This window comes from Oreochromis niloticus, linkage group LG8 (genome assembly GCF_001858045.2).
Source record: "Oreochromis niloticus isolate F11D_XX linkage group LG8, O_niloticus_UMD_NMBU, whole genome shotgun sequence".
NCBI classification, from domain to species: Eukaryota; Metazoa; Chordata; class Actinopteri; order Cichliformes; family Cichlidae; genus Oreochromis; species Oreochromis niloticus.
The window spans coordinates 30,493,396-30,520,026 of record NC_031973.2 but is presented as its reverse complement, the minus strand read 5'-3'; the positions used below and the strand labels follow the sequence as shown (position 1 = coordinate 30,520,026).

The 26,631-nt window shown below is 40.4% G+C and overlaps 1 protein-coding gene across 6 annotated transcripts in view; it reads right to left on the bottom strand.

Moving 5' to 3' along the window:
• LOC109200687 (rab3 GTPase-activating protein catalytic subunit) overlaps positions 1 to 26,631 on the bottom strand; it is a gene marked incomplete at its 3' end in the record, with an annotated part of 73,221 nt that overhangs the window by 6,067 nt on the left and 40,523 nt on the right. For all 6 annotated transcript variants that reach the window (XM_025909824.1, XM_025909825.1, XM_025909826.1 and 3 more), the window contains 4 exon segments: positions 19,103 to 19,171; positions 19,359 to 19,440; positions 23,318 to 23,417; positions 24,324 to 24,489. In XM_025909824.1, the coding sequence (XP_025765609.1) occupies positions 19,103 to 19,171; positions 19,359 to 19,440; positions 23,318 to 23,417; positions 24,324 to 24,489 (417 nt within the window).

Here is a 26,631-nt window from a genome sequence, read left to right as displayed (position 1 = left end):
TAATTCTAGAATATGTAGTCAAGTGGTCATCCGTTGATCTCTGTTTTGAGTTTTGTTTGAAACGAAAACCTTTGTTGCAACGAAAGTGAAACTTAAGAGTAGTATTGTGTTCATGGTCGCTTGGAAAAAGCAGTACTGAGCTAAAAGTAACTAGAGACGTTGTTTTTAAGGAAATAAGAGAGATTAAAAGAGATTAAAAGTGTCCAAAGTCAAGGAGTTGGAGAACTCCCTCCCTGGGAAAGACGTTTCCTAGGATTATACTAGGGGGAGGGCCCCGCTGAGAGTTGTGGCCTCAGATATAGCCCTGGTGATCGCAGAGGATCATTGTTAGGGAGACACTTAAATAAGAGAAAAAGGATAAATACCGGACACGAAGGTCCGAGGAATTGATATATGATTTAAGAGAAACTCAGGTCAGCCGTAAGCTTGAGGTTTTGCAGTAAAGCCACCCGAGCAGTAAAGTGAAACTAAGGTCTGTTGTGTTGAAGTAACTCTGAGAATAAATACTGTGAGCTATGAGAGACGATTAAAAAGTATTACCTATGCATTTGTGGACCCGCCGTGGTCAGTGAAAATTTGTGGACCCGCCGTGGTCAGTGAAAATTTGTGGACCCGCCGTGGGCCGAGAAAAGCTGTGTTTTTGTTGATATTCCTGGAGAATTTGCAGACCTGTTGACGTCTCTTAAAGACGAGCAGCGGTGTGTATATCCGGGTTGTAGGGACCCACTCATACAGCTGGAAACCGTGACGTAAGAAACTGTCTGAAATGATTTAAGTGCCAGCCGGCTGCAGGCTGTGTGTGAGAGAGAGGCTGTAAAAGTCTCTTTTTCCGTTCTTTTTTGCTGGGGAAAAGTGCGCAGTTAAAATTTGGGTGACTTCCCCTTTTAATTTTAACAAAGAATAGATACATTGATTAAATGAGGGGTAGATAAAGGGCATGCTCATTGTGCCGTTGTTTCATTATAGGTGCTTGGAAATAGACAGTGAGAGGCCCACGGGGATCCCATTAAGGCTGCTGAAGCATTTTCCTGTTTTGTGAGCGTGCCTTTGGTGATTTTGAAATACAGTATCACTGGACAGGGTGATTCTAATATAAGAGTTATTTTAATCCAACCAGAAACAGAGTAAGAATAAAGCTGTGAGCCTCCTCCTGAGTGGAGAGAATTTGCAGAATTTTTGAGTATCTCTTGTTAAAGAAAAGGGAAAAGAGATTCTGTGTACGGCAGACCGTGAAGTTTCTAGATTAAATCAGAGAGAACTAATGTGGCCGAAGGTTGGATCTGACATGAGGCGAACAGAAGACCGGTCTAAAAAAGATTAAGAGGTACGCACAAACCTGTTCAATAAGCAAATTTGTGCAAATTGGCTGAATTCTAAATTATCTGTTCGCTGAGTAGATGATCTTAACTACTAAATTGGCGCAGTAGGGGTAAAACTGAATTCTCGAGAATAAAGTAAAACGTTGAAGTAATGAATGAGTAACTTGGAAGTAATGAGAAGCTTTGAAGCAAGGATAATGAAACTTTGAGAAACAGACAGTACTGAGTTAAAAGGTTATATGGTATTTCATGGTAAAAAAGAAAAAGAGACCAATGCATGTTTAAGAATAGAGAAGAATATAAGAGTTATTGGTCAGCTTATGGTTTAATAAGTGTCAAACTCACGGGATTGGAGAATCCTGTACTTCTTTGAGACTTCAAAGAGGAGCTCCGGCGTGGGCATACGTCAGGTGGTGTTGCCGAGAGTTGTGGGCTCGGTGAATAGCTAATGATCAAGAGGATCATTTTGGGAGATGCTTATTTGTAAGTAAAAGGATTAAGTTCGGACGAGGAAGTCCGACAGAAACACCTGGTGCTGTCAGGATGTTTAAGTGACACAGAAGTTCAGAAAATCGAGTCAGAAATGGTTTTGTGGCTCTTGGTAAACTGATTTTGAAGGAAAATCAGTGTTTATTGTGCTGAAGTAACAGATCCGGCGCGGTCTGAGGAAAAGAAATAAATTGGTTAATGGCTGATATATTTGTATGAATTTGGTGGATCTGCTGAGGTCCAGAAAATAATCAATGCGGACTGTGTTTGTTCGAACGTTAATAAATGATCCAGGAAGAATTGCCCTGGGTCTGTGTGAGTGTGTGTGTTGTTCAGTGACAACATGCACAGTTTAAAATTGGGCGCTGTTCCTTCCTCTTTTTGGTTTCAAAACACAAAGGCTGTTGGATGAAGAATTACTGTGTAAGGAACGGCTTCACTTTTGATTAGGGAAATAATATGCTTACTTTTGGGTTTATGAAGATCTCGTAACAATCTGGGGGAGATGCCGGGGTAAAAAGAGTGAGCTCGGACGAAGGGGTCCGAGAAAAGAACACCGTGAGTTGAGCAAGGTGTTTTAACGGGCTCAGGATTTCAGAGAATCGAGTCAGCTGTGATCTCGAGTTTTAATGGTAAGTTGATTTTAAAGGAAAATCAATGTTTACCATGTTGAAGTAATTCTGATGATATTACTAGATGTGTTGTGATACAAGTAAAGAATAAGTTGTGTAAATGTGGACACACGATTGTGTTGAGATGTATGGATCGGCTGCGGTCCACCTGATAAGTGAATACTGGGTAAACTGAGACAATAAACTGTTTTTAAATCTTCACTGGCTGCAGTGAGATACGTGTGCTGAAGATTACTGGAGCCGGCGAGGTCCATATGATGAAGTTCTTGGGGAGATAAATGACAGAAACAGTTTCTGAATTTTGAGGAGAATTCTGAAGCACTGAGGTTGAATTTTCTCTGTGCTTGGTGCGCTGTGTGGACTTATATCAGAGTTATAAGTCCAAAGGTTATGACCTGGAGGTCATTCATGGTGTTTAAAGAAGAACAGGAATTAGAAAAGGATATTTAATGTCATATTTTGTGTAAATTGAGGAAAACTCACCACATGTGTTCACCTTTTTCATTTAAAGGGACACAGACATTAACACACACACACACACACAGTACTTGGGTGTGAGTTACTTCCTCTTTTAATTTTAAACTGTAACACGTGTTCATTTAACTAGAATTTCAGCAGTGGATGAGACAGGATTTAGGTTAGGGCTAGTCAAAGATAAAGATGACTTTTATTAGTCCCACAGCTGGGAAATTTGGTTTGTTAAAGCAAAAGTGCAAAGTTATGCAGCAGAAATTAGAAAACACTGGAATGCAATAAAATAAAGTAGAATAGAATAAAATAGAATACCAATACTATATACAGCTGAGTAAGAAAATACAAAATACAACTTTGTCAAAGAAAGAAGTGCACATATAGCTGTCTTATTGGACGTATGAGGGTTCTGGTAAAGTACTAGTTCTGGTAAAAGTAAAAGATTATGCTCAAAGTTTTATGCCCTGGAGGCCAAGAGTCGTGTGTAGAGAAGAACATGACTTAGAAACGGACATTAAAGGTCACATTTCGTCTAAGATGGGGAGAATTGTCCCATATGTGTTTATTTCTCTTCTTTTTAAGAGGACAGACGCACTGAGTGTTGTCTACTTGCTCTTTTTGATTCTAAGCAAGCATGTTTGATAAAATACTCTTAGGAAAGCGTATTTTGAGTGCTTCTAAGTGTGTGAATGTTGTGAGTACTTGATTTGAATGATTCTGTGTGATTTGTACAAAATAATAAATAAGTAATAATAACTCATAGGGAGTGCGTGAATAGAGGAGGCCTGAGAGAGTGTGTGTGCGTCAAACAGGAAGTCTGATTATAGCTGGGGAGAGACGTTGCAGCATGAAAACAGAGCAATTATAGACTGAATGTCTTAAGAAAAAGTAATAAAATATATTAATTACATGTTTTAGAAAAAGAAAGACTGAGAAAATAAATACATGAACTAACAATTACATTAATGAATAGAAAACACACGTACACAAATTGTTACAGGTGAAATGTTGGGAATAATCAGAAGTGTGATAGCTCAATATACTGATGAAATGAAGAAAGCAGCTTACACTCCTTTGATTTCCAGAGTCAGTGTGTCCCCTCCCCTCATAGCACCCGTGCCCACTTGGCCCCCGTATCAGGCGAAGCATGGAAGGCTGGACAGCCCATGACGGGTAAGATCCCACCTCGAAACCCTGGGACAACCTAAGGCAAGGCGCAGTCACGATTGCTTGAACCTAGGTCCCTAAGTGAGCTGGACTCACTGGAGGAGACGGGACTACAAGGGTAAAGCCGCTGGGGCAGAGGGGGAAACGTCATTAACAATGACGAGTGATGAGCCAAAGAGGGGAGACACTCACTGTCTTTCAGGGTGAATTGTTCCCTGAACCTGAAAATCAAGCTCTAACTTCTGGCTGAGGACAAGGAATGTTGTTATTTAAGGAGGGAGATCAAATTTGCGAAGGAGAAAAACTGACTGTTTAAGTGGAACCTTGTGAGGGAGTCTGAAAAACCACGAAAAGAAACATATACATAATCACACACACAAATAGAAAATGCGTTAACCTTAGAATACAAAAGAGCTCATGAACATCAGATAGCAGGTTTAGCATAGGAGTCTGTTTATCATGTTGTCCAACTCGCTTAGTGTGTAGTAAGTTTTCAGAAGAGAAAATTTAGAATTTAGTGATGATGGTGTGCAAGTTGTGTGGTGTTTAACGAGATTTTCTGTGTTTTGAGCAGGTGAGGTGATGTTAGTTGACCTGAGAGAGTCAGGACCTTGAAGAACTTGTGGCAAAATGTTCTGTGTTTAAGATTGTTGAGGTTGTTGTTGTAGTGATGGGTTACTTCTATCGGTTAGATTTGTGTTGTTTTCTTATTTTAATAGAGGGAGTTTTATCAAACATGCACATGTCTAAGGGGGTTCATCATTTTTGTAACAGTGCACTTAGAAAAAACCTGTCAGGTGATTTTGTTTTGTGTTTGGATGAGCTAATAATCAGCTCTCTTTTTCTCATTTTTGTTCTAAGCAGGCCTGCAAAAGAGTGGATAACAGCGCTGAAAATTCTCGGTGACCTTCTCCAGATTACAATGGCCAGAGGAGAAGGCTAAGTCTCTGTCTAAAAGGATTGCCGCGAGCCAATCCAGTCTAAAAGCAGAAAGAACTATTTTCTTAAAAACAAAGTAAAACAAATAAATGAGTTGATGTTGCTGAGAGTGAAGACTGAATATTTGCGAGATAGTCTCCACTGTCAGCAAAACCTGATGTTAATGCATGTGAGTGAATGTGTGTAAATGGATGGTGACTGGACGGACGAGGCAGACCATAGGTTGGACCGACTGGACACTGAGATAAAGACTGGACTAAGGTTAGACACATGACTGATAACTGTTCTGGTTTAAGTTTTCTTTCTTATAACACAGATTGGATCATAAGTGGGGAAAAACTGAGTATGAAATGTGAAGTTCTGGTTAACATACAGGTTTTTGTTTCTAGGAAGTTCCAAGGATGCAGGCTGGGGATGGAGCCAAGAAAAGATTTGACATAATGATTAATTTGATTTCATTCCTTAAACACAGGTTTGAAGGGCCGGAGCATGAATATTTAATATGATATGACTAACCTTTTTCTTTTAATCTCCTAAGCTCGAGTGAAGGATTTTGAGTTTGTAACACATAAGATGTGTCACAAAAGGGGGAGTTACAGGATTTAAGGTTTAATTTGAAATGGGTTTTAGGATCGTTTTATGACGTTTGGGGTTTTTGATAATTTAGATATAGAAATTGTTTTGTGGTTCTTTTTGATCTGTTTCTATGCTTAGATGGTGATGGTTTATATCTTACCCTGGGCGTGTTTAATAAAACTAAAAGTGTTGCTCACACACATGAAGGGCATGGAGATTAAGTAAAGTTAATATAAAGGACAGAGCCCAGAACATGATATGGTGAAACAACTTTGAATGATTAAAGGAACCTTAGATGAACACAGTAGATTAGTGAGGTGTAGCAGAGAGAGGCTTTTGTTTTCTATCCTTTACAGGAGAAGATTTCAGGACCACAGCAACCACAGGGGTGGCAAGAATCCTGGAAGCCTGAGATCGAACGGAACCAACCAGAGAAAGGAGAAAAACAGAGCACAAATACACCTAGTTGTTTATATTACAAAGAAGATCAAAAGCTTGTTAGACATAGGTTATAATGGAAGCATAAAAGGGATGAGAGGAACTTTACATAACATAGAAATCCTGCAACAATTCGTAAATTGCCCAAACACAGTGTTCAGACTGGATATGCGCTACCCGTTAAAGGGGGCGAAGAAATCAGGCCTAAGTTTGAAAAATGAAATGGGTTAACTCGATAGAGGATGTTTCCAAAGGTCGAGAAAATAATGTAGGACCTTTTACCAGGAGAAAGCTAATTGTATCGTTTACACTTTACAGTGTGCACTGAGGGAAGTCAGGAATAGTTTAAATTAGGATTGAAAAAAATTAAACTAGGTGAAAAGGGGGTGTAGCAAGTAGATTTAGGGCAGCTCACAGCCTGGCGTAAACGCAAGGTGCCGTCACACAGCTTAAGTTATTTGTTTGATTTATTTTAAACATTGAAACATACAACCCGTTGAGGAGACAGATAGGGTTGGGGAATTGAAAGGTTTTGTTTGTTTAGCATAATTTCTTTTGTTATATTTTAGCTTTAACAGGGAACATGCCTCTCTGGAGCTTCTCTCCTGATGCTACCCCGCCAAACACCCTTATCCATAGAGACTATGTCAGCTCCCAAACAGACAGCAACAAACCAAATCTAGCAATAAAACAACTTAAACATCAATAGTAACAAAGCAAGAACAATACAGAATCCACATCTGAACCGAAGAATAAAACAGTGAAATGTGGATTATTAAATATTAGGTCTCTCTCTTCAAAGCCTCTGTTGGCTCACGCCAAGCGGTCGCAGCAGATGGTTGCCCGTACCTGAGCCTGGTTCTGTCGGAGGTTTCTTCCTGTTAAAAGGGAGTTTTTCCTTCCCACTGTTGCCAAAGTGCTTGCTCAATAGGGGGTCACAAGATTGTTGGGTTTTTCTCTGTATCTATGAAGCGCCTTGAGGTAACTTTTGTTGTGATTTGGCGCTATATAAATAAAATTCAATTGAATTGTATTGAAGTAAACTTAATGTGATAAATTAGGAATTAGTTCATTTCTCAAGTGAGAAATGAAAAAGGGGACTGGTGTTAGGAATAAAAGAAATATTTTTAATGTGTACTCTAATAATGAAGGCTTGTAGAGCAAGGCTACCTTTGACTTACAAACAAGAGCTCAGCCAGACTGAAAAACAGGAAGTTTTAGTGCACAAGGCATATTAATAGATATAGACACAAAAAAGAGGAACTCCCCATACAAACAATGTTCAAGCCTGTGTGACGTGTAAAGTACCGAAATAATACCATATAAGTCACAGCTGATGATTCTAATGTTAGAGAGCTCTTGCAACTGGCGTCTGAGCTGTGCAGAGGTCTCTCACCCCCGGAAGATGATTGAATAAAGAAAGACAGGTACTTATGTATGTCAGCATAAGGTGGAGTCCAACAGAAGCAAGGCACCCTACATGCGCACAGCATGCAGCAGGGGTTGCCAAAACAATATAGAAAACAGTACATGTAGTGAGAGAACACCCACCAAAAGTTCTGACTACACATAGTGTGGTGGCATATGTGAACTCGCAGGCGTTCACTATGACATCATTAGCACAACAGAGACTGAGTAAAGTTTTAGATGCTCCGAATCTGACATTTACACATGAAGGAATCAATCAGGAGAACCTCATGATTGTACTAAGAAAGCAGAAGTTGAAGGGAAAGTTAGGGAAGATTTACAAGCAGAACCTATCCCTGGAGCTGAGGATTGGTTCATAGATGGCTGCTGTCATCGTGATGAAGAAGGATCGAAAGCAGGCTATGCTATAGTCTGCAAACAAGGAACTGAATTTGAGCCCACGAGGAACTCCAGCAGTGGAAGGAGCCACGCTGGAGGGTCCTTACGAGGTCGTTGCCAGAACAACTACAGCAGTTCAACTGAAAGGGAAAGGCGATACCTGGTATCATTGGTCGCAGTGTGCGCCAGCACATGAGAGGTTGGTAGAGGAAAACTCCTCTACACCAAACACAGGTGTCAACGATAACGAGCAGAGGCAAAATAAATCCTCTCACCTGTGCAACGGGCCAACCAGTAGTCTACCTGGGAGGCCGAAGAGAGAAGAGGAGCAGCGCAGAAGGTCGCCACGCTAGCAGAAAGGAGCGGTGACAAGTTGAGGACTCCACAAAGCAGGGGAGTTTCATTCCAGGATATAAAGTTTATATAACATGATGCAAACACACGAGTCAGAGACACATAATGAGAAAACTGATTAGAATGTTCCTTACAACTACATGTTTATTGTATGCAATGATATTAACTATGGCTGTGTTGTTTATTGTCTATATTTTGCAGGGCACTCTGGACCACTTGTCTGAACACGGAGGCCAGTCCAGCCCAGCACTTCCTGAGACTGTAGTTGCTAAAACAGGATCGGTAAAAACGACAAAAGCGCGAGGTGTCAGGTAAAGGTGATGAGTGTCTCAGCATGAATAATGGCATAGAGTTGAATTATGTTAAAGGGTCTACCAGCTCATTCATGTTTGATTTGTGTGACGTCATTAAGTGTACAGGAGGTAGTAGTAGCTGGAGAGCGTATGATGTATGGGTCTGCAATCACCCCATGATATGCTTAGGGCAAATTTAGTTGATGCAAAGTCTAAGCCGCTCGCAGAAAGCTTAATCACCATTCTGACTGATCAGATGGTAACTTCGAGAACAGTAGCTCAAAAGGAACAGGAACCAAAAGAGAGATTACTTCTGACGACAGATTACTCCAGACTGAAGCCTAAGGATTTGATAAAGCGTGCCACCGGTTTCAAGGACAGTAACCTCTGGCTTGATTGGGTGGCTCAAAATGCTAGAGAACAACATGTATCTGACTGTGTTGCCTGTGCTTCAGTTAGGCAGGTAAAGGCTATTCCACAACACAACACACGTACCTTAGCCGCCAGAGGTAAGAGACATATTTTGGCCAAAAGAGGGACCCAGGGTACACATGCATATGACCCTAGGTTAAACTCTCCGACCGGGATAGACTCTATTGGAGTGCCCAGGAGAGTTCCAGATGAGTACAAGCTGGTAAATCTGATAGTGGTAGAATTTGAAAGTAACTATGTTCATTGGAATCTGCTGAGACTCTCTAACCTAACCAGGGATGCCATGATGGGGTTCGCAGAACAATTGGGTCCGAGTTTGCTGATGGGAAATCGAATGGCCCTTGACATGAGAAGGGAGGCGTGTGCGCCATATTCGGAGACATGTGCTGCACTTTTATCCCTAATAATACTGCCCCAGATGGCTCAGTAACCCGAGCTCTGGAGGGCTTGAAAACTTTGTCTAAAACTATGCATGAACACTCAGGTATCGAAAATCTGCTGGCGTACTGGATGACATCTGTGTTTGGACAATGGAAAGGTGTGGCTATGTCAGTGGTGTTTTCTTTGACTGTACTTTTGGGAATACTGGTCATCGCTAGTTGTTGTATCATTCCTTGTGTCAGAGGATTGTTGGTAAAAGTAATGGCGAGGGTTCCTAACCCTGGCTGGGTTGAGGGCATCTACCAGATGAACTTAGAACCCATAGAGTGGGCCAGGGAGTAATACAACACGAAGTGTGGTGACATTCCTTGTTGGAATGTCAAAAGAGGGAATGTTGGGATGTAGAGATTCTTTTATTGCTGCCATATACTCTGCCTTATGATAAATGCATTAATAACATGTTCTACAGTATTATTTTATTAGTAATATTGTTTACAGGGTTCATATTGCATTGAATATGTTTGTCATCACATTCATTCTATTCACAGGTTGAGTTTATTTTATACACAAGGCATAACTGTGCTTGTTTAGAGTTGATGTTCTATCCAAGAGGGTTTTACATGTTGAGGGAAGATGAGAACATAGCAGGTTAATTGCATGCATGCTTACAATACACATAAATCTAGTAGCAGGCCTGAGCGAAGGCCCAAGTGTCTTCTGCTTCTTATTTGAGACCTGCGCCAATTCAGTCTACTTAGTGATTGAGGACGAGGGTCCATTATTAGCCCTTAGAGGCCCTGAAGCTCGAAGTTATTACCTTAAAAGGAAGGTGTTATCAAAAAGAGAAGTTATATGTCTGTTTATAGTTATTAAGATGTACAAGATGTACCCTTGTCTGTAAACAATGACTGGACATAATGTATTTTTGACCTGTATTGACGTGTATGTGGGGGTGTGATCCTCTATGCTATAAAACCAGAACTCAGTGTATTTTTGTCAGAGCAAATAAGCCATATGCTAACGGTTGTTCTCCGTTGTCAATAAACTCATCGTTTGATTGCACTTTTCTGGGCCTCCCTCGTTTGTTGTCTGGTCTACAGTTGATCGATCTCGCTTCAGTGTGTTTTGGGGTGTCGAAGTAAGATGTTTTAGGATTTTTAGATGGGTTCTGTTTCAGTTTGAGATAATATATACAGTTACATTTTCTGTGTGTGTGTTGTTGAGTGACAACATGCGCAGTTTAAATTGGGCGCTGTTCCTTCCTCTTTTTAGTTTCAAAACACAAAGGCTGTTAGATTAAAAATTACTTTGTGAGGAACGGTTTGACTTTTGACTAGGGAAATAATATGCTTACTTTTGGTCTATGAAGATATTTGACCTTCAGTGATGTTATGAGAGGTTTCAGTTTTCTTTTTCTTTTCTTGCTTGCTCTTTCTGATCATGGAAGGCATGTCCAAGATACTCGTATGAAAGCGTATTTCGAGTGATTTTAATTGTGTGAATGCTGTCAGTATTTGATTTGAGTGACTGTGTGATTTGTCTGAGTAAGTGAAAAGGGGGAGTTTGAAAGAAAAGGCAGTGTGTGAGACGATTACTGAATGACTAAAGAGGTTAGAACCTGTAAACGTGTGTAAAAACAAAGGAGTTAGATTAGTTTGAAGAACAGGAAATATGGCTCTGTGTACCGGGGCTGCAGCGACAGGAAATAGTGAACAGGAACTTTGCATGCCCATATATGGGAACTGAGTGTGTACAGAAAGAACACAGAGAGACAGACGAGGCCCATGGAGCAAATGAAGCCTTTAAGAAAAATGAATATATTACTAATTGTATGCTTTAGTGTGTCAATACAGGTGGACTCTCTCAACATTGCAACCTTGAGTTCAGCAGCAGAAAAGTAGATTAAAAGAATTGGGAGAATAAGCCAGTTTTTGGCTCGAAATTGTGCGGCTGGATCTCTCACTTTGTCCCTGAAGCGGAGAAGAAGTTCAAAGGACAGTCAATCGCCTGATGAAGACCGATAGAACATCGTGGACGTGAAGAAGTAACGGAAGCTAAAAGACAGTGCACGCGAAAGCAGTAACACTGACAACGACTGATGAGTCCAGCAGCATGACAGAAAGCACGAGATGCAACATGCATGCTGGTGAAGAACAGCGTGATATGTCTGCTTGAAGGCACTGACTGTCATATTTGCCAAGCTTGGAGCAATCTTGGAAGAAAAGACTGAAAAGATGGATGTAGAAGAAAACACAGCAAATGAAAATAAGACTGAAGGAAGAGGAAATACTGAAAGATCAAAACAGAGAAGAAACAGACTGTGTTTGCTGGGGCTCTGAAGCCCGAACAGGACACTGTGAATGAAAAAGGACCAGTGAGAGATGAAGCTGGACGAGTTTGACTGCGAGAAGATAGGAGATGATTGGATTGAAATTGAACCCTGAACCCATGAATTGTTTAGGGATGTCCACCATATCACAACAAAGAGGTAAACAATACAAAAGGTAAAGATAATCAAAATAACTGACAATTATATTAATGAATAGAAAACACACATATACCAATTGTTACATGTGAGATTATTTTTGAAACGAATCAGAAGTGAGATAGTTTGAATCTAGAGCTCAGTGAAAAGATGCATAAATTAAATATGAATACATGAAAATGCAATGAATATATAAGGATGCAATGAAGAAAACAGCTTACACTGCATTTACATGACCACATAACGCAAGGAAGAACACGCTTACATACATGGCATAATTGGTATTTTTGACTAGAAAAAGAGAAATGGGTCGTTTAGGCGTCCGTGATAATAATGAAAATGTTTTAGTTTGTTATTTTTAGGGGCAAGCAGACCTGGACCAATTCTCCAGATCCAGGAGTCGGATGAAACTACAGGTTAACATGAATGGATATGTTAAGGCAAGTTTCTGGTTGAATTGTTTACAGTGTCCAGGAACCTGACAGCAAGCCCTAACTGGTGGTGGAAGAACAGCAGGGCTGTGATTTAAGGTGGGGAAGTAAAATTTGGGTTAGTGATTGGGGGACGGAGAAAACTGACTCTTTAACTGGAGAATGGGAAAGTGTCTGTGAGACTGTGAAGCCATATATGCAAATAGCACACACAAACATACGCAATGAAGATCGGCTTGCTACTTGTATGAGTGATAGAATGGTGTGAATGTTGAATAAACGGATTAAACTAGTTTAAAAGGGTGACTTAGCAGTGCTTTTGCACTGAGTGATCAAAACAAGTGATTAGTATAGAAAGAAAATGAAAATAATTCAATAATGTGATAAAGTTTAAACATGTATTTCTTTTGCCAAGTTAAATTGTTGAGATATGGCTGAGTATGGAAAAGTTTGAGAGCTTGTGTGAATGTGGACAGAGGAGCTTGCTGTGTGGGTGTGATTGAGGCCTTAAAGGAGGGGTAGATTGTTCAGAGGTGCAAATTTGATTAGGAGGTGTATAAATTAGTGTTGACACATTGTTGTAAGGTGTTAGGCTGAATCTGAGTATGGTAAAGTGCCTAACCGGGGTTATTGTTGTGTACGAAACGGTGCAGCTTTTGGCGAGGTTTTCAGTGTGTCGAACGGGTGAAATTTCAGATTGTTGAAGATTTTTGAGGTTGTTGTTTTATTTTTAATAGAGGGAGTTTTGATAAACATGGACATGTCTAAAAGGGCCCATAGTTTTTATAACAGTGCACTTAGAAAAACCTGTCAGGTGATTTTGTTTTGTACTTTGATGAGCTAATAATCAGCTCTCTTTTTCATTTTTGTTCTAAGCAGGCCTGGAAGAGAGTGAACGGACGGCGTTGACAAATTACCAAGTACGAAAATCAGGTGGGCATTACAGAATTATAATTGATTACAATCAGAGACTGATTGGCGGCAAGTCTCTGTCTAAAATGGATTGATCGATTCAATCCAGTCAAAACTATAGAGAACTATTTTCCTAAAAAGGAAAACGAAATAAAACAAATGATTGAGCTCATTTTGCTGATGTGGAGCATCTGATGACGTGCGCAGAGGGCTGCAGATCAGCAAAAATATCACGTGTGAATGCATGGGAGTGAATGTGAGTGATGGGACCAAGAGGGGAAATAAATAACAGGTTGACAAACAGGACAACTGGGAGACTTAAATCTGGGGATGCTGATTTTGGGATATTGATGTGTGCGTTGAGAAAATTATTTACTGGGGTTGGATTATGTTATTACATTATAGAATGCTAAATGCTAAAAGGGAAACATTGATGTAACTTAAGTTACCATGAACGGAGGGGACACATGATCAATAACTGTTCTGTGTAAGTTTATTTTGGGTTATAACACAGGTTGGATCATCAGTGGAGAAAGTGAGTATAAAAGGTGATGTTCTGGTTAACACACAGGCTTTTGTTTATAGGACGTTTCAAGGATGCAGGCTGTGGATGGAGCCAAGAAAGGATTTGACATGATGATTAATTTGATTTCATTCCTTAAATACAGGTTTGAAGCTCCGGAGCATTTATACATAATATGATAGGACTAAACTCTTCTTTTAATTCCCTAACCTGAGTGAAGGATTTAGAGTTTGTAACACATGAGATGTGTCACAAAAAGGGGGTGTTAATATATGCGATTAGCTACATGAAAGGTGCTCTTTTAGGGTTACTAAGCAAATGTCTACGTGACCTTTACCTAATAACCTTTGTGATGATAAACTTGTTTACCGACTTGCTCTCTTGTAGAACATACAGACTTAGAAAAGGGGAACTTCAGCTTTGAGTTCTGAGAATAACTCTGTTAAGTTGACAGGAAACACGTCGAGACAGCAATATAGGGCAAATATGTTTGAGCTTGTAATTAAATGTGGGCTTGAAAAGAGGAAGCAAATTTGGTACAGGACGTACTTGAGATGATCAGACGAGAGAAGGAGAAGGTCAGGAATAGTTTAAACCAGATTGAGAAAGTAAATGGGGTAAAAGGGGTGTAGCTTCAGGGCAGTTCACAGCCTGGCGTAAACGCAAGGTGCTGTCACACAGCTTAAGTTATTTGGTTGATTTATTTTATGACAAAATAATAATAAATAAAGAACAATACAGAATCCAAATCTGAACCAAAGAACAAAATAGTGAAATGTGGATTATTGGGTTTTTCTCTGTATATATGAAGTATTTGTAAGGTGTATCTGCTAATGAAGGCTTGTAGAGGCCAGTTTATACTCACAAACAAGTGCTCAGCCAGACAGAAAAACAGGAAGCTTTAGTGCACAAGGCATATTAATAAATATAGACACAAAAAGAGGAACTCCCCATATAAACAACGTTCAAAAATGTGTGAAGTATAAAGTACCGAAATAACACTATATAAGTCACAGCTGATGATTCTAATGTTAGAGAGCTCTTGCAACTGGCGTCTGAGCTGTGCAGAGGTCTCTCTTAAGACAGGTACTTATGTAGGTTAGCATGAGGTTGAGTTAATTTTATACACAATGCGTAACTGTGCTTGTTTAGAGTTGATGTTCCGTCCAAACAGGTTTTAAGCTTCACTGGTGAGAGTGTCCAGGTGATACATGTTGAGGGATGATGAGAACATAGCAGGTGAATTGCACGCACGCTTACAAACACACATGATTTAAATATAGGCCAGGCCAAAGGCCTGGACTTGATGCAGCTTTCAACTTTACAGCTCCTAACTTGCAGGAATGGCGTGGAGTGTAATGAATGAATGCAAAACATGCTTACAGACACAAACATGACAGGGGTTTATGTTACAGGGTAAAGGTGGACCACAGGTTGCTTTGTTTCTGCTTAGCAACTACTGAGGTAAAAGGTGTTAAAGATAAATATGCAATAAGTGAACAGGAAATGTGTGAGGGTGAGCCGGGTGAAACAAAATGTTGTAGATAATGGAAACTTGTCTAACGGGCATTAACAGTAACCTTGGCATGTTATGTATATGCTTGAGGCCAAAAGAGGCGTAAATCCAGATAGAAAATTTTGAAGTGTGCTTTTTAGCGGAGATTTAGGCTGACATGGGGATGGTGTGCATTTTACTTGGGTTGTGTTTAATAAGACTAAAAGCGTTGCTCACACACATAAAGAGTATTGAGATTAAATAAAGTTAATATAATGGATAGAGCCCAGAACAGGATAATACATAAGTAAAATCAAATGTAATGTTTGATTTCACTTTTATTGGGAAACAATTAGGCTAGAAATGTGAGTAACCTATGTTTAAACTGTGAAAACACTCTCCACATACATTAAAACTGTGTAACTCTGAGTGGGCCATGCAATCAAGCAACTGTTACATATCTGTATTAAACTAGCCAACATAGACTTACCACCACATGATGTTGCCCTGCAGCGGGGGCAGAAAATCATTTGCAAACCAGGGATCTTATGTTGATTATTATATTCTTACTTATGTACACACACACACACACACAGAAGGGAAAAATTTCAAAACAAAACAAAAAACAACTTCGCTTAACCTGTCAAGCACAGGAGCAAAATAAAAATCTCTTTGGGCTCTGTTAAAATTTCTTTAGTAAAAGTGTAAAAGGCCAAACCTAGGAAGTTCGGCAAACAGGAAAGTTCCTCGAGTATCAGGAGTTAATAGTCAGGAAACATTTCTCACATTAACGCCTTATATCTGACAAATCATTGACTCATAGATGCAGATAGACATACAAGTGCACATACATCCAGATGTGCATTTAGACATTAAAAGTGTAGAGGCATGTACACACAGATTGGCAAACCGGTACAGAGTCTAACTGAAGAGCTTAACAAAGCAGACGTGGCAGTAGGGTTTGTGATTTTGCCTGATATGATATTGTGAACTAACTTTGAATAATGACAGGAACCTGAGATGAACACAGTAGGTTAGTAAGGTGTAGCAGAGAAAGGTTGTTTGTTTGCTATCCCTTACAGGAGAAGATCTCCACTAGAGAGGGACCCAGAAAAGGAGCAGAGACCACTTAAGCATGAAGTGTTTTCAAGTGGGAGCTGGTGTTTTATTGCTGGACCACCTAGAGGACATGAGGTTGTTGTCGGATTTGCTGAGTCAGGGGGCGGCTAGAGAGGGTCAGAGCGAAGGTAGTGGACCTGGGAATGGTGTAGTGACGTCTTTGGAAGACGTCAAGAGAGGGAATTGAAGAATTATAGGAATTATTTTATGGTTACTGTTCATAACCATCATCTTTATCATTGCATTAAGTATCATTTCATCAAAGTGTTTATTGAAGTTGCTGGCATTATGTTATAATTTATATTATAGGGGTTATCATAATCAAATATTAACATTTTTATTACAGGTGCAGTTATAACTACTTTAAAATGATTGAGTTAAATATATATGTATCATAACTCATATGCTGAGTATATTGTTACAGTAAAATAGTAGCTGAGCAAAGGCCTGAATGTATTCAGCTTCTTGTGGTATTTGAGTTTGCTTAGTTACAGGTGACAGAAGGATGTCCAGTCCATGGTGACCTCAAAGGCCTTAGGTCATCACCATATTCGGAAGAGTATGCCACAAGGAGGAACCTCTATGTTGCATTTAATTCTTAAAATACATGAATGTTCTGGACATGCAAATTATGTGTTTGTAAGCGCAAGAAGGGGCGTTACAATACCCTGATGTTATAAAAGCAATCTAGAGTGTATTTTGGGTAGAGATGTACAACTGTTTGGCAGTTTACACCTCTCCACGCTGCGTGCATTCATTAAAATCAATTGTTTGATTGACCTCTTCTGGACCATCATTGTTTTACTCTCATCCTCAATTTCGGACCCGTAACATGCTCTAACGTTTTCGGAGACGTCTGTTACCCACCAGCTGACCGCATAGCTGTACTGGCCATCGGCCCACCGATGGTGATTTTTCATTTTTATGTTTGTTTTTGTAATGGTATAAACAATGGAAGGTGGATTAGCCAATTGGTGATGATCAACTCTGGGCTGGACCAATTACAATACATCTGTATTGAGGGGAGAAGGAACACGATTCGTCCCGGACTTCAGCTAGAATGAAAAAGACACAAAGCTGGAGTTATTCTGTGTCTTTGCTGCACAGCTGTTTCTTCTCCTCTCATTCTCCCCCCTCCCTCTCCTGTTGCTACTTCAGTTATGAAACTGATCAATGATCAGCTGATCGGCTTTTCTCTCTTGTTTGTTTCTTCCTTCTGGCGCAAAGTAGGCGATACAACAGCAGCACGTTCAAGCTTGATCAGCTGTTGTTAGAATTTATTTAATATTACTTTGTAGTATCAGCTGATGTTTGCTGGAGCCACAGCTGTAAAAGCTGCTGGTCATGATATCAGTTTGGATATGTGGTGAGAGGGAAACATGAAGGTCATACAAATCATACATATATACCAACAAGACAGTGTACGTCACTGTCACAACAGCGTTTGTTTCAGTTCAAAGGCTTTATGGTTTTTCCTATAATACCTGGTGGTGTAGTCAGCCGATTTTTTTTTTTTTTGTCAGTTCAGCCTCATATATTCTGTGTAACCCGAGTGACCACCTGGTCAGCTGGTGGGTAACAGGCATATCCGAAAACGTTAGCGCACTTTTGCAAATATGTGATGTCTTGATGAATCGAGCAGACATTTGAAGTTTACACAGCAACATTCTCGCATGAAAATATCTTAAAAGTTTATTTTGTGACCCAGTCAGAGTAATATTTCAAACTCCGCCACTCTGTGTTCCTCCACCACTGCCTCGTTTGAGTTTTGGACGAAATGGATTCTGGGATATTGCATTTCGTCATTTCGAGCTGATTGGAGACGAAAACAGCCAATCAGATTTTTTTGCATCCAAGTCTGTGATTGGCTGGTTTTGTGGCACACATATAACGGTGTACAGAAAGAGTTGAGCGCGCACGGGCAGAAATGTTGAGAGCGCAAGCAACACATTGCGAGCAAGCGCAAATGCAAAAATTGAGCGAGAGGGGCTGCTATTGTGTGTGTGTGTGTGTGTGTGTGTGTGTGTGTGTGGATAATAGCAAACACTGAAATACATTTTTTGCACGCAGCAATGAGTTTCGTTCACTCAAATTTAGCTTTTCTTTGCTCAAAATAAATTTCTCCTCAAAATGCAACACTTGCACCTGCAAACCTTTTTGACGTGCGCTCAATTTTTTTTACGTGCACTCAGAATAATGGCACAAAAATAACGCCATATTTGTGTGCTATAGTGCAAGTGAACAGCTCACTCCCATCAAAGCTTTTCCACTGGATCGTTAACACAAACACCAAATGTCAGTAGGACAACCGCCTCAAACTGTGGTTGTCTTTCTAGCCCGAGTACCTCATCACTCAGTGTGGTGTACCATAGCCCATGCTAGCATCAGCTGTGGTCACTGGCTGATTTGTGTTGGTTTCTATGGGCTCAGATTGTGGTCATTTGTACTTGTAAATCAAATGTGTAGTTGTGAGTTTTGTAACCTTCTAAGCCAGAATATCTGAAGATTTTGTTTGTGCATCTACAGATGAGAATTTGTGTGTTTGTAAAAAATATTTACACAAGTTACAATTTTTTTTTTGTTAAGGTCGTCTTACAGATGGAAAGCAACAAACTGTGTGTAAAACTCTGCGCTCAGGTCCCCTGGCTGCGTGCGAGTTTCAACTCACAACTACAAAATATTTATGACCACAATTTGAGCCCATCGGTTTCCTCGTGGCACAGCTGATGACACAGTTGCAGTGAGGCTGAGTGTTGCGAGGTAACAAAATGATCTAGTTGGTATGTTGAAGCTGCTCTTAGTACAGTACACCAGAAGCCTGCACACACAGACAGCCTTACCTGTACACGTCATTATCCACAACTATGCCTTCAGTAAGATGAGGCCAGGTTGCTGCGAGATGAAGTTCACTACAAAAGTGAAAAACATCACTCAGAAACACAGTAACACCAAACAAAGTAAGCCTTCCTCAGACCCACAGATAAGAAGGATGATGAAGTGGCTCCGAGATCACGTGATAAGCAACAAAGCCGTCACACCAGTATGCAGAAAACATGTGACTGTAATTTTTAGTATCATCAAAATTACAGTTTTTACCTTATTGGCTCCTCACAGGCACCGAATGGAAACTTCCCAAACTCCACCCCCCCCACCTCGCCACCAAGGAGCGCATCAAAGTCTACCAGAAAAAACACAAAAAACTGAATAATCTTCCAAACAGCAGAGCAGGCAGTCTGTCACCAGAGCCCACCCAGGGCTTACTCACAGTCAGGGAGTTCAGTAACACAGCCAACCTCTGTTTGTCAACACACACACACACACACACACACACACACACACACACACACACACGTAAAACATATTGAACGCATCATCAATTTTCTACATATATTTCTAAAGGTGCTATTGACATGAAATTCTCACTAGATGTCGGTAACAACCCATCCAATCCACACATGCAGAGAAACAACTTTAAACTATTCAAACAATATATCAAATAAACTCGATGTATTGTGAGTTTTTCTACGTACAATGGTTAAAATTCAAAATCCTGCTCCTCATACAAGGTCTTAAATCAGGCTTGGCCAACTCCAGGCCTCGAGGGCTGGTGTTCTGCAGGTTTTAGATCTCACCCTAGGTCTACACACCTGAATCAAATGATTAGTTCATTACCAGGCCTCTGGAGAACTGCAAGACATGTTGAGGAGGTCATTTAGCCATTTAATCAGCTGTGTTGGATCAAGGACACATCTAAAACCTGCAGGACACTGGTCCTTGAGGCCTGGAGTTCAACTTAAATAATCAGGCCCCATCTTATCTTAATGACCTTGTAGTACCATATCACCCCATTAGAGCACTTCGCTCTCACACTGCAGGCCTACTTGTTGTTCCTAGAGTATTTAAAAGTAGAATGGGAGGCAGAGCCTTCAGTTTTCAGGCCCCTCTTCTGTGGAACCAGCTTCCAGTTTGGATTCAGGAGACAGACACTATCTCTACTTTCAAGATTAGGCTTCAAACTTTCCTTTTTGCTAAAGCATATAGTTAGGGCTGGACCAGGTGACCCTGAATCCTCCCTTAGTTATGCTGCAATAGACGTAGGCTGCCGGGGATTCCCATGATGCATTGAGTTTTTCCCTTCCAGTCACCTTTCTCACTCACTATGTGTTAATAGACCTCTCTGCATCGAATCATATCTGTTATTAATCTCTGTCTCTCTTCCACAGCATGTCTTTATCCTGTCTTCCTTCTCTCACCCCAACCAATCACAGCAGATGGCCCCGCCCCTCCCTGAGCCTGGTTCTGCCAGAGGTTTCTTCCTGTTAAAAGGGAGTTTTTCCTTCCCACTGTCGCCAAAGTGCTTGCTCATAGGGGGTCATATGATTGTTGGGTTTTTCTCTGTATGTATTGACTATGTGCACGTTAGCATATGCTACTTCCGGTGCAAAAACTCCTGTGGGGAGCTTTGTTTCCGGTGTCCTATTCGCGCCCTGTTTAATGTCCAAAAGAAGTTAACCAAATGAATGAATTAAGCGTCGATTTACATTTCTATAGATGTCTTGGTCATTTACCCAGTATAACTGTAAATGATGTTCATGGACTTGTCGATATTTTTCCCCCACGCCTCAGAGCAAAAGAGAAAAGGGATTCAAATGTTATATTTCTCAGCTGTCCCTCGTTTATTGCGGGTGTTATGTTCAAAAAATAACCAGCGATAGGTGAAATCAAGTAGCCAATTTTATTTTTTTGATGCGTGGACATCGTGGACATCCAGTACTGCACTTTTTAATTTAGAAGGTACGTCACAACATACCCTTCATACATACTAATGTATAGAAACCCTCACCAGCAATCGTTCATTTTTTGTGTGGCTTTTTTCACGGTTTGTTAACATGCTGTGTAGGTGTGGACATAACGGGAAACATCTGTGACTGTTGTTCACCTGTAGTTTGAATGCTGAACATTTGCCTGTTTAAAGAATAAGACCAGTCACTATACAGAGATGTGCTTCTGAATGTGGACGATGTGTCTTATGCTGCAGTGATGCAGTTCTGCTTGTGTTGAGTGATGCAAACAACCGATCGATCTAAATTCTTTAAACGTCAATCACGTGGTTACCGGCTACCGGCGAAAATAATCGGGACGGTAAGCCAATTTCTGTCTTAGAGCATTTGCGCCGCTGTGTGTTTTTGTGGTCTTCTTTTGCGGCTAATTCAGTGAATTTTGGTCTGATCGTGGTGAAACTTTGTGTGTGGAGTCAGTGATAGCTCTGGGAGCTAACCAGCCTATCTTTAACCGGTTACTCACATGAAGTCTGAAGAATTTCTGGTTCGGTTTTGTTTGTTTAGCGGACTTCTGCGCATTTACATAACTGCTCGTTTAATCGCGGCTTATTTTCGGTGTGTTTGGTGGTTGTAGAAATGGTTTATATGACATTTTAGCTGAGATTATGAGGTTTCTGTGGATACCACACATGTCTGGACTTATATTTCTCAACCCGCGTTATAACCGATTAAACGTGATCTCCTCCTTTTTGCCCCCGGTACTGGAGACGTGGGGCTTAAGTGGTTAAACGTCAAAATCTATCATTAGATTTTTTTGTGACACAACAGTGGTGAGTGTTCCCACCTTCTGCTCTTTGGAACTTAACGCAATCTTTCCGTTTTCAAGTTTTGGACATGATTTTGGAGTATATCTTCGCAGTAGCGATTTACCGCAAAGTAAAGCTACCGGAAATGTGCAACCCCACATCCGGCCTCAAACCAGGAAGTTAGCATTTTCTCGTGCACATAGTCAATTATTGTAGGGTCTACTGTGCAATATAAAGTGCCTTCGGACGACTGTTGTTGTTGTTGTTATTGCTGTATAAATAAAATTGAATTGAACTGAATAGGTAAAAATATGGCGACACCAGGAGTTTCAGACGGTGAGAGAATGAATCTCGCTGCAAAAGTAACGATGTTTTAAACTCTGCATGTCAACGTCTCCCCACACACCAAGAAAACATTAAATAAACTGTTTTACAGTCACTGTCTCGACTTTTGCTTCTGTAATTTGATGTCATCCCATTTTTTTTATTTTGCCATTTTTATAAGCACAACAGAGCCGCTTTTTCATTTCAGTCGTTTTATTTTGACTCATGAATTCTTTCTTGACATCGTTTTTTGTTGCTGTGATCTTTTGTTTGTTAAAGTGTTGACCACAGAAAGAGATTTACTGTGATTGTACTGTAATCTGTGAAAATCCTCTGTGTGCAGCTGATGGTTAAAAGAAAACATTTCAGTTCATTCAGATCATTTTTATGTTGAAAATAGAAAACCATCCTGAATGGTCGATTTGAATGAGTGTAACATATCGTGATTTATATTGTGTTTTGTGATATAGCAAAAAAATATTGTGATATTACATTTTCCTCATATCACCCAGCGCTACCATAGATGTCCATACATGACGTCTAACAATGAAGAATGACACGGGGAAAATGTATTGGACAGAAAGAAAGGTGCAAAAAGACACATTTATGAGTAATTACAGAGCAATCCTGCCACTTAGTGCAAATTAATATCAGTCGGTTCAGTCCCAACTGATGGCCTCATTAGCCAGGTTTCACACAAGAAGCGTCTCATGATGGGCAAAACCAACAAGCTCTCTCAAGACCTTTGCACACTTAATACTGCAAAATACTGCAAAACGTACTGATGGCATCGGCTACAGAAGAACTTCTAAATTACTGAAGGTTCCAGTGTTGGGGCCATAATCCTGGCGTTGCCCCTGCAGGGGTTTTATTTATTTACAATAAACCAGCCACGACCAAGCTCTCCCCACACGATTTCAGACAGACGAGTGAAAAGATTTATGAGACTGGAACCAGCACGTACAATCGTTCCACAGGAAACAACAATGCATGACCTGTCTCACACAAGACTCCTAAAAGCCACTGGCAGGGTTTCTGGATGTCAGCCACCTGCTGATATGTACTTTAAAAATTTAAATCATTTCTTAATAATAATATTACATTTTTTTATTTGTGTATTAATACCATGACATGTTCTGCTTACCTGGAGGCTGCTGCGGCCATGAATACTGCTGCCAGTCTTGGAGAACGTAGGTGAAGCGAATGGCAATGTTGACTGGAGGCAGAGGGAACAGGGAACAACCCTGATGACAACAGGAAGAAATCAGCTCATGTTTATGGTAACAAGCTTCAGCATCAATCTCTCTGTACAGGCGTGTATTACACCATGTCATTGTCGACTGTTTCTGGGAACACACTGAACATATTTAACCCTTTCATGTGTGGATTATGACAACATCGATCAGGATTTTTATTCATCTTTAGAAATGAAAAAAAGATTTTTGAACTTCATTTTTTAAATGTCCAGTTAGTTGGACAACATAGGTTTTAACTTATGATTTGGGTATGGAGGGACACAGCAGTGTGTAGTGTTTCTGTGCAAGTATACCATCAACACTGACATAAATACAAGAAAACAGCCTTTGAATAGCTGTCACTGCAGTGACCACTGTGGATGAAAGGGTTAAACAACATGACTTTTGGGAATTCATTGTGTTTCCAGGAATAGGAATAAACAAAGTTCAAACAAACTGATCATTAAACCAACATCCACTTCCTAACAGTTTTTATTTTATTCACAAATTAACTCCACAAAAATTTACACAGAATTAGACATCTTCTTCTTCCTCTTCTGTTTTTCCAGTGTTAACATAACTAAGCAGTGTGCTGTACTGTTATCAACCTGCTCTTTAAAGAACTATTACAAGAATATATTCTTATTATAAGATAAGAATATTATAAGATGATATGTTTGTGTTATTTTCAAGTTGAATACAGTTTTTGTGTGACAGAAGAAGAAGAAGAAGAAGAAGGAGGAGAAGAAGAAGAAGGAGAAGAAGGAGGAGAAGGAGGAGGAGGAGATCATCATCATCATCATGGGTACATGACGCTCTGAGGTTGCACAATTATATTTTTTCTTTATTAAAAAACAAACAAACAAACAACCTTGAATTATGATCTATAAAAACATGTTGTTCCAGAGCACTTACTATCTTAGATTTGAAGATGTCAAGCAGGCCGGACAAGTGGTTGTACTGCACGGGCGCTCGGCGCAGGTGAACAATCTCAAAGTCGGTGCGCACACCTGGTCCTTTGCACTCTCCGGCATACATCCGCCTCCACTTCTGCTGGATCTGCACAAACATCGGCACCTGACTGAACGCACAAGATAAACAGCAGAAGCCATTACTAGCAGGATCTCTGGTACACACCCGACATCCAGCTTCAGTTTCTCTCAACCAGCAACAATCCAGCTAAACTAAACAGTCTGACTGAAACACAGAGCAACTACGGGTCACTCTGAACAAGCTGCAGAACCGCATTGTACTGGCATGTATGTCAGCACTATCACTGCACGGACTGCTGAGTGCTACGCAGACTGGTTTTAATATGCTGTGTACAACGATGCAAATGCGTGTGAGGGATAGCTCAGTAGGTGGAGTGGTGGCCCCATGATCGGAAGGCTGGGGGTTCGAATCCAGTGAACGGCTAAGCTGAGGTACCCCTGAGCAAGGTACCTACACACTCCCCAGGTGCTGCATTGGGTGAATGGGTTAAATGCAGAGGAGTAATTTCCCTACGGGGACTAACACATATACATTATTCACCCACACTTGCAAGTATAAACAGCCATGCAAAACACACTTATTTAGGAGCAGCATGTGAATAAAAAGTCTGGCAACATTAAGCCCACACATCCCCAGTTTTAAACAAAAACACTGAAAACACGCAGCAGTGATGATGACGCTGCACAGTTTGACGTGGAGCTGAAGTTTACACACTGAGAGGAGCAAAGAGGCGTTACTGAGACGGTGAGCTCAGTTGAAAACGTATTTCAGCAGCGCTGCTCTCGTGATCATCATTAAAACCTTTACTCTGAAAAAGCTGGTCCTCCATCACAGCAGGAAAGCTACAGAAGACAGGCTACATTCAAATATGTTGATGAACTATTCATTTAGTCTGATACCATGTTTACATGTCACAGCCTACAACCGTCACATTTTACCTGCAGCAAACACGGGTGAGTCTAAAGGGGGGGCATGGGGTGGGCGAGACCATGTTAATTTGAAGGCTTTTCTAACATTTTTCAGATTGAAAGTGAAATAATATAAAAATAAAAGCCAATCTAACTGTAGATGGGCCAGTAAAACTCTTCTTCCAGCAGAATAATAATAATAGTAATAATAATAATAATAATGATAATAATAATAATAAATTTTATTTATAAAGCGCCTTTCAAGACACCCAAGGACACTGTACAATAGATAAAAACACATAGTAGAACAATTACACAATGAAGAACAATAAAAACAAAAGCACAAGATAAAATGAACAAACAGTGGGATCACAGTGAACATGCAGATTTGAACAGATGGGTTTTGAGTTGAGATATAAACTGGGGGAGAGAACCAGTGTTTCTTACATCAGGGAGTAGAGAGTTCCCCAGCCTGGGAGCAGAGCAGCTAAAAGCTCCGCTTCCCATGGTGCTGAGCCGGAAAGAAGGCAGAGCAAGCTGGATAGAAGAAGATCGAAGTGAGCTGGCAGAAGAAATAGTGCTTAACAGGTCAGAAAGGTAAGGAGGTGCGAGGTTATGAATGGCCTTGAAGGTGAGCAGAAGTTTGTATATTATCCGGAATTTCACAGGGAGCCAGTGAAGTTCCCGAAGAACAGGGGTGACGTGCTGGTAGGAGGGAGTTCTGGTGATAATCCGAGCAGCAGTTCTGAACCAGTTGAAGCTTATGGAGGGATTTTTGGGGGAGACCATGCAAGAGAGAATTGCAGTAGTCAATATGGGAGGTAACAAGACTGTGGACAAGAATGGACGTAGACTGGGTGGAGAGAGAAGGACGTAATCTGTTTGTTTTTTGGTTTTTTTTGTTGTTGTTATTATTTATTTTATTTTATTTTCAGTTGTTACAGACGGGACAGACATGACTGAGGGCTAGGAAAGGGAGAAAGAAAGATGAAGGAAAAGAAAAACAGAAGGGAAGAGGGACAGTGAGAAAGGGCACTTAAAAAGAGAAAGAAGAGAGAAAAAAAAAATCTCCTGGATCACCTGTTGAGAGAAAAAGAAGAGAAAACAAGCAAAAAAAAACCCCAAAACAGAGCAACATACTAAACACAACACCATCACGTTAATCTAGCTAAGTGTAAACAGCAGTAAATACTAAATATTGAATGTTGTTGTGTAGCAAGCAGGACCGACAGCGCACAATGTGCTTGGAAATAGCAGCCAATAAAGGTGTAGTTTATGTCTATGAACAGTGAACACCCGTGTGCACACCTGTGTGGATCAGC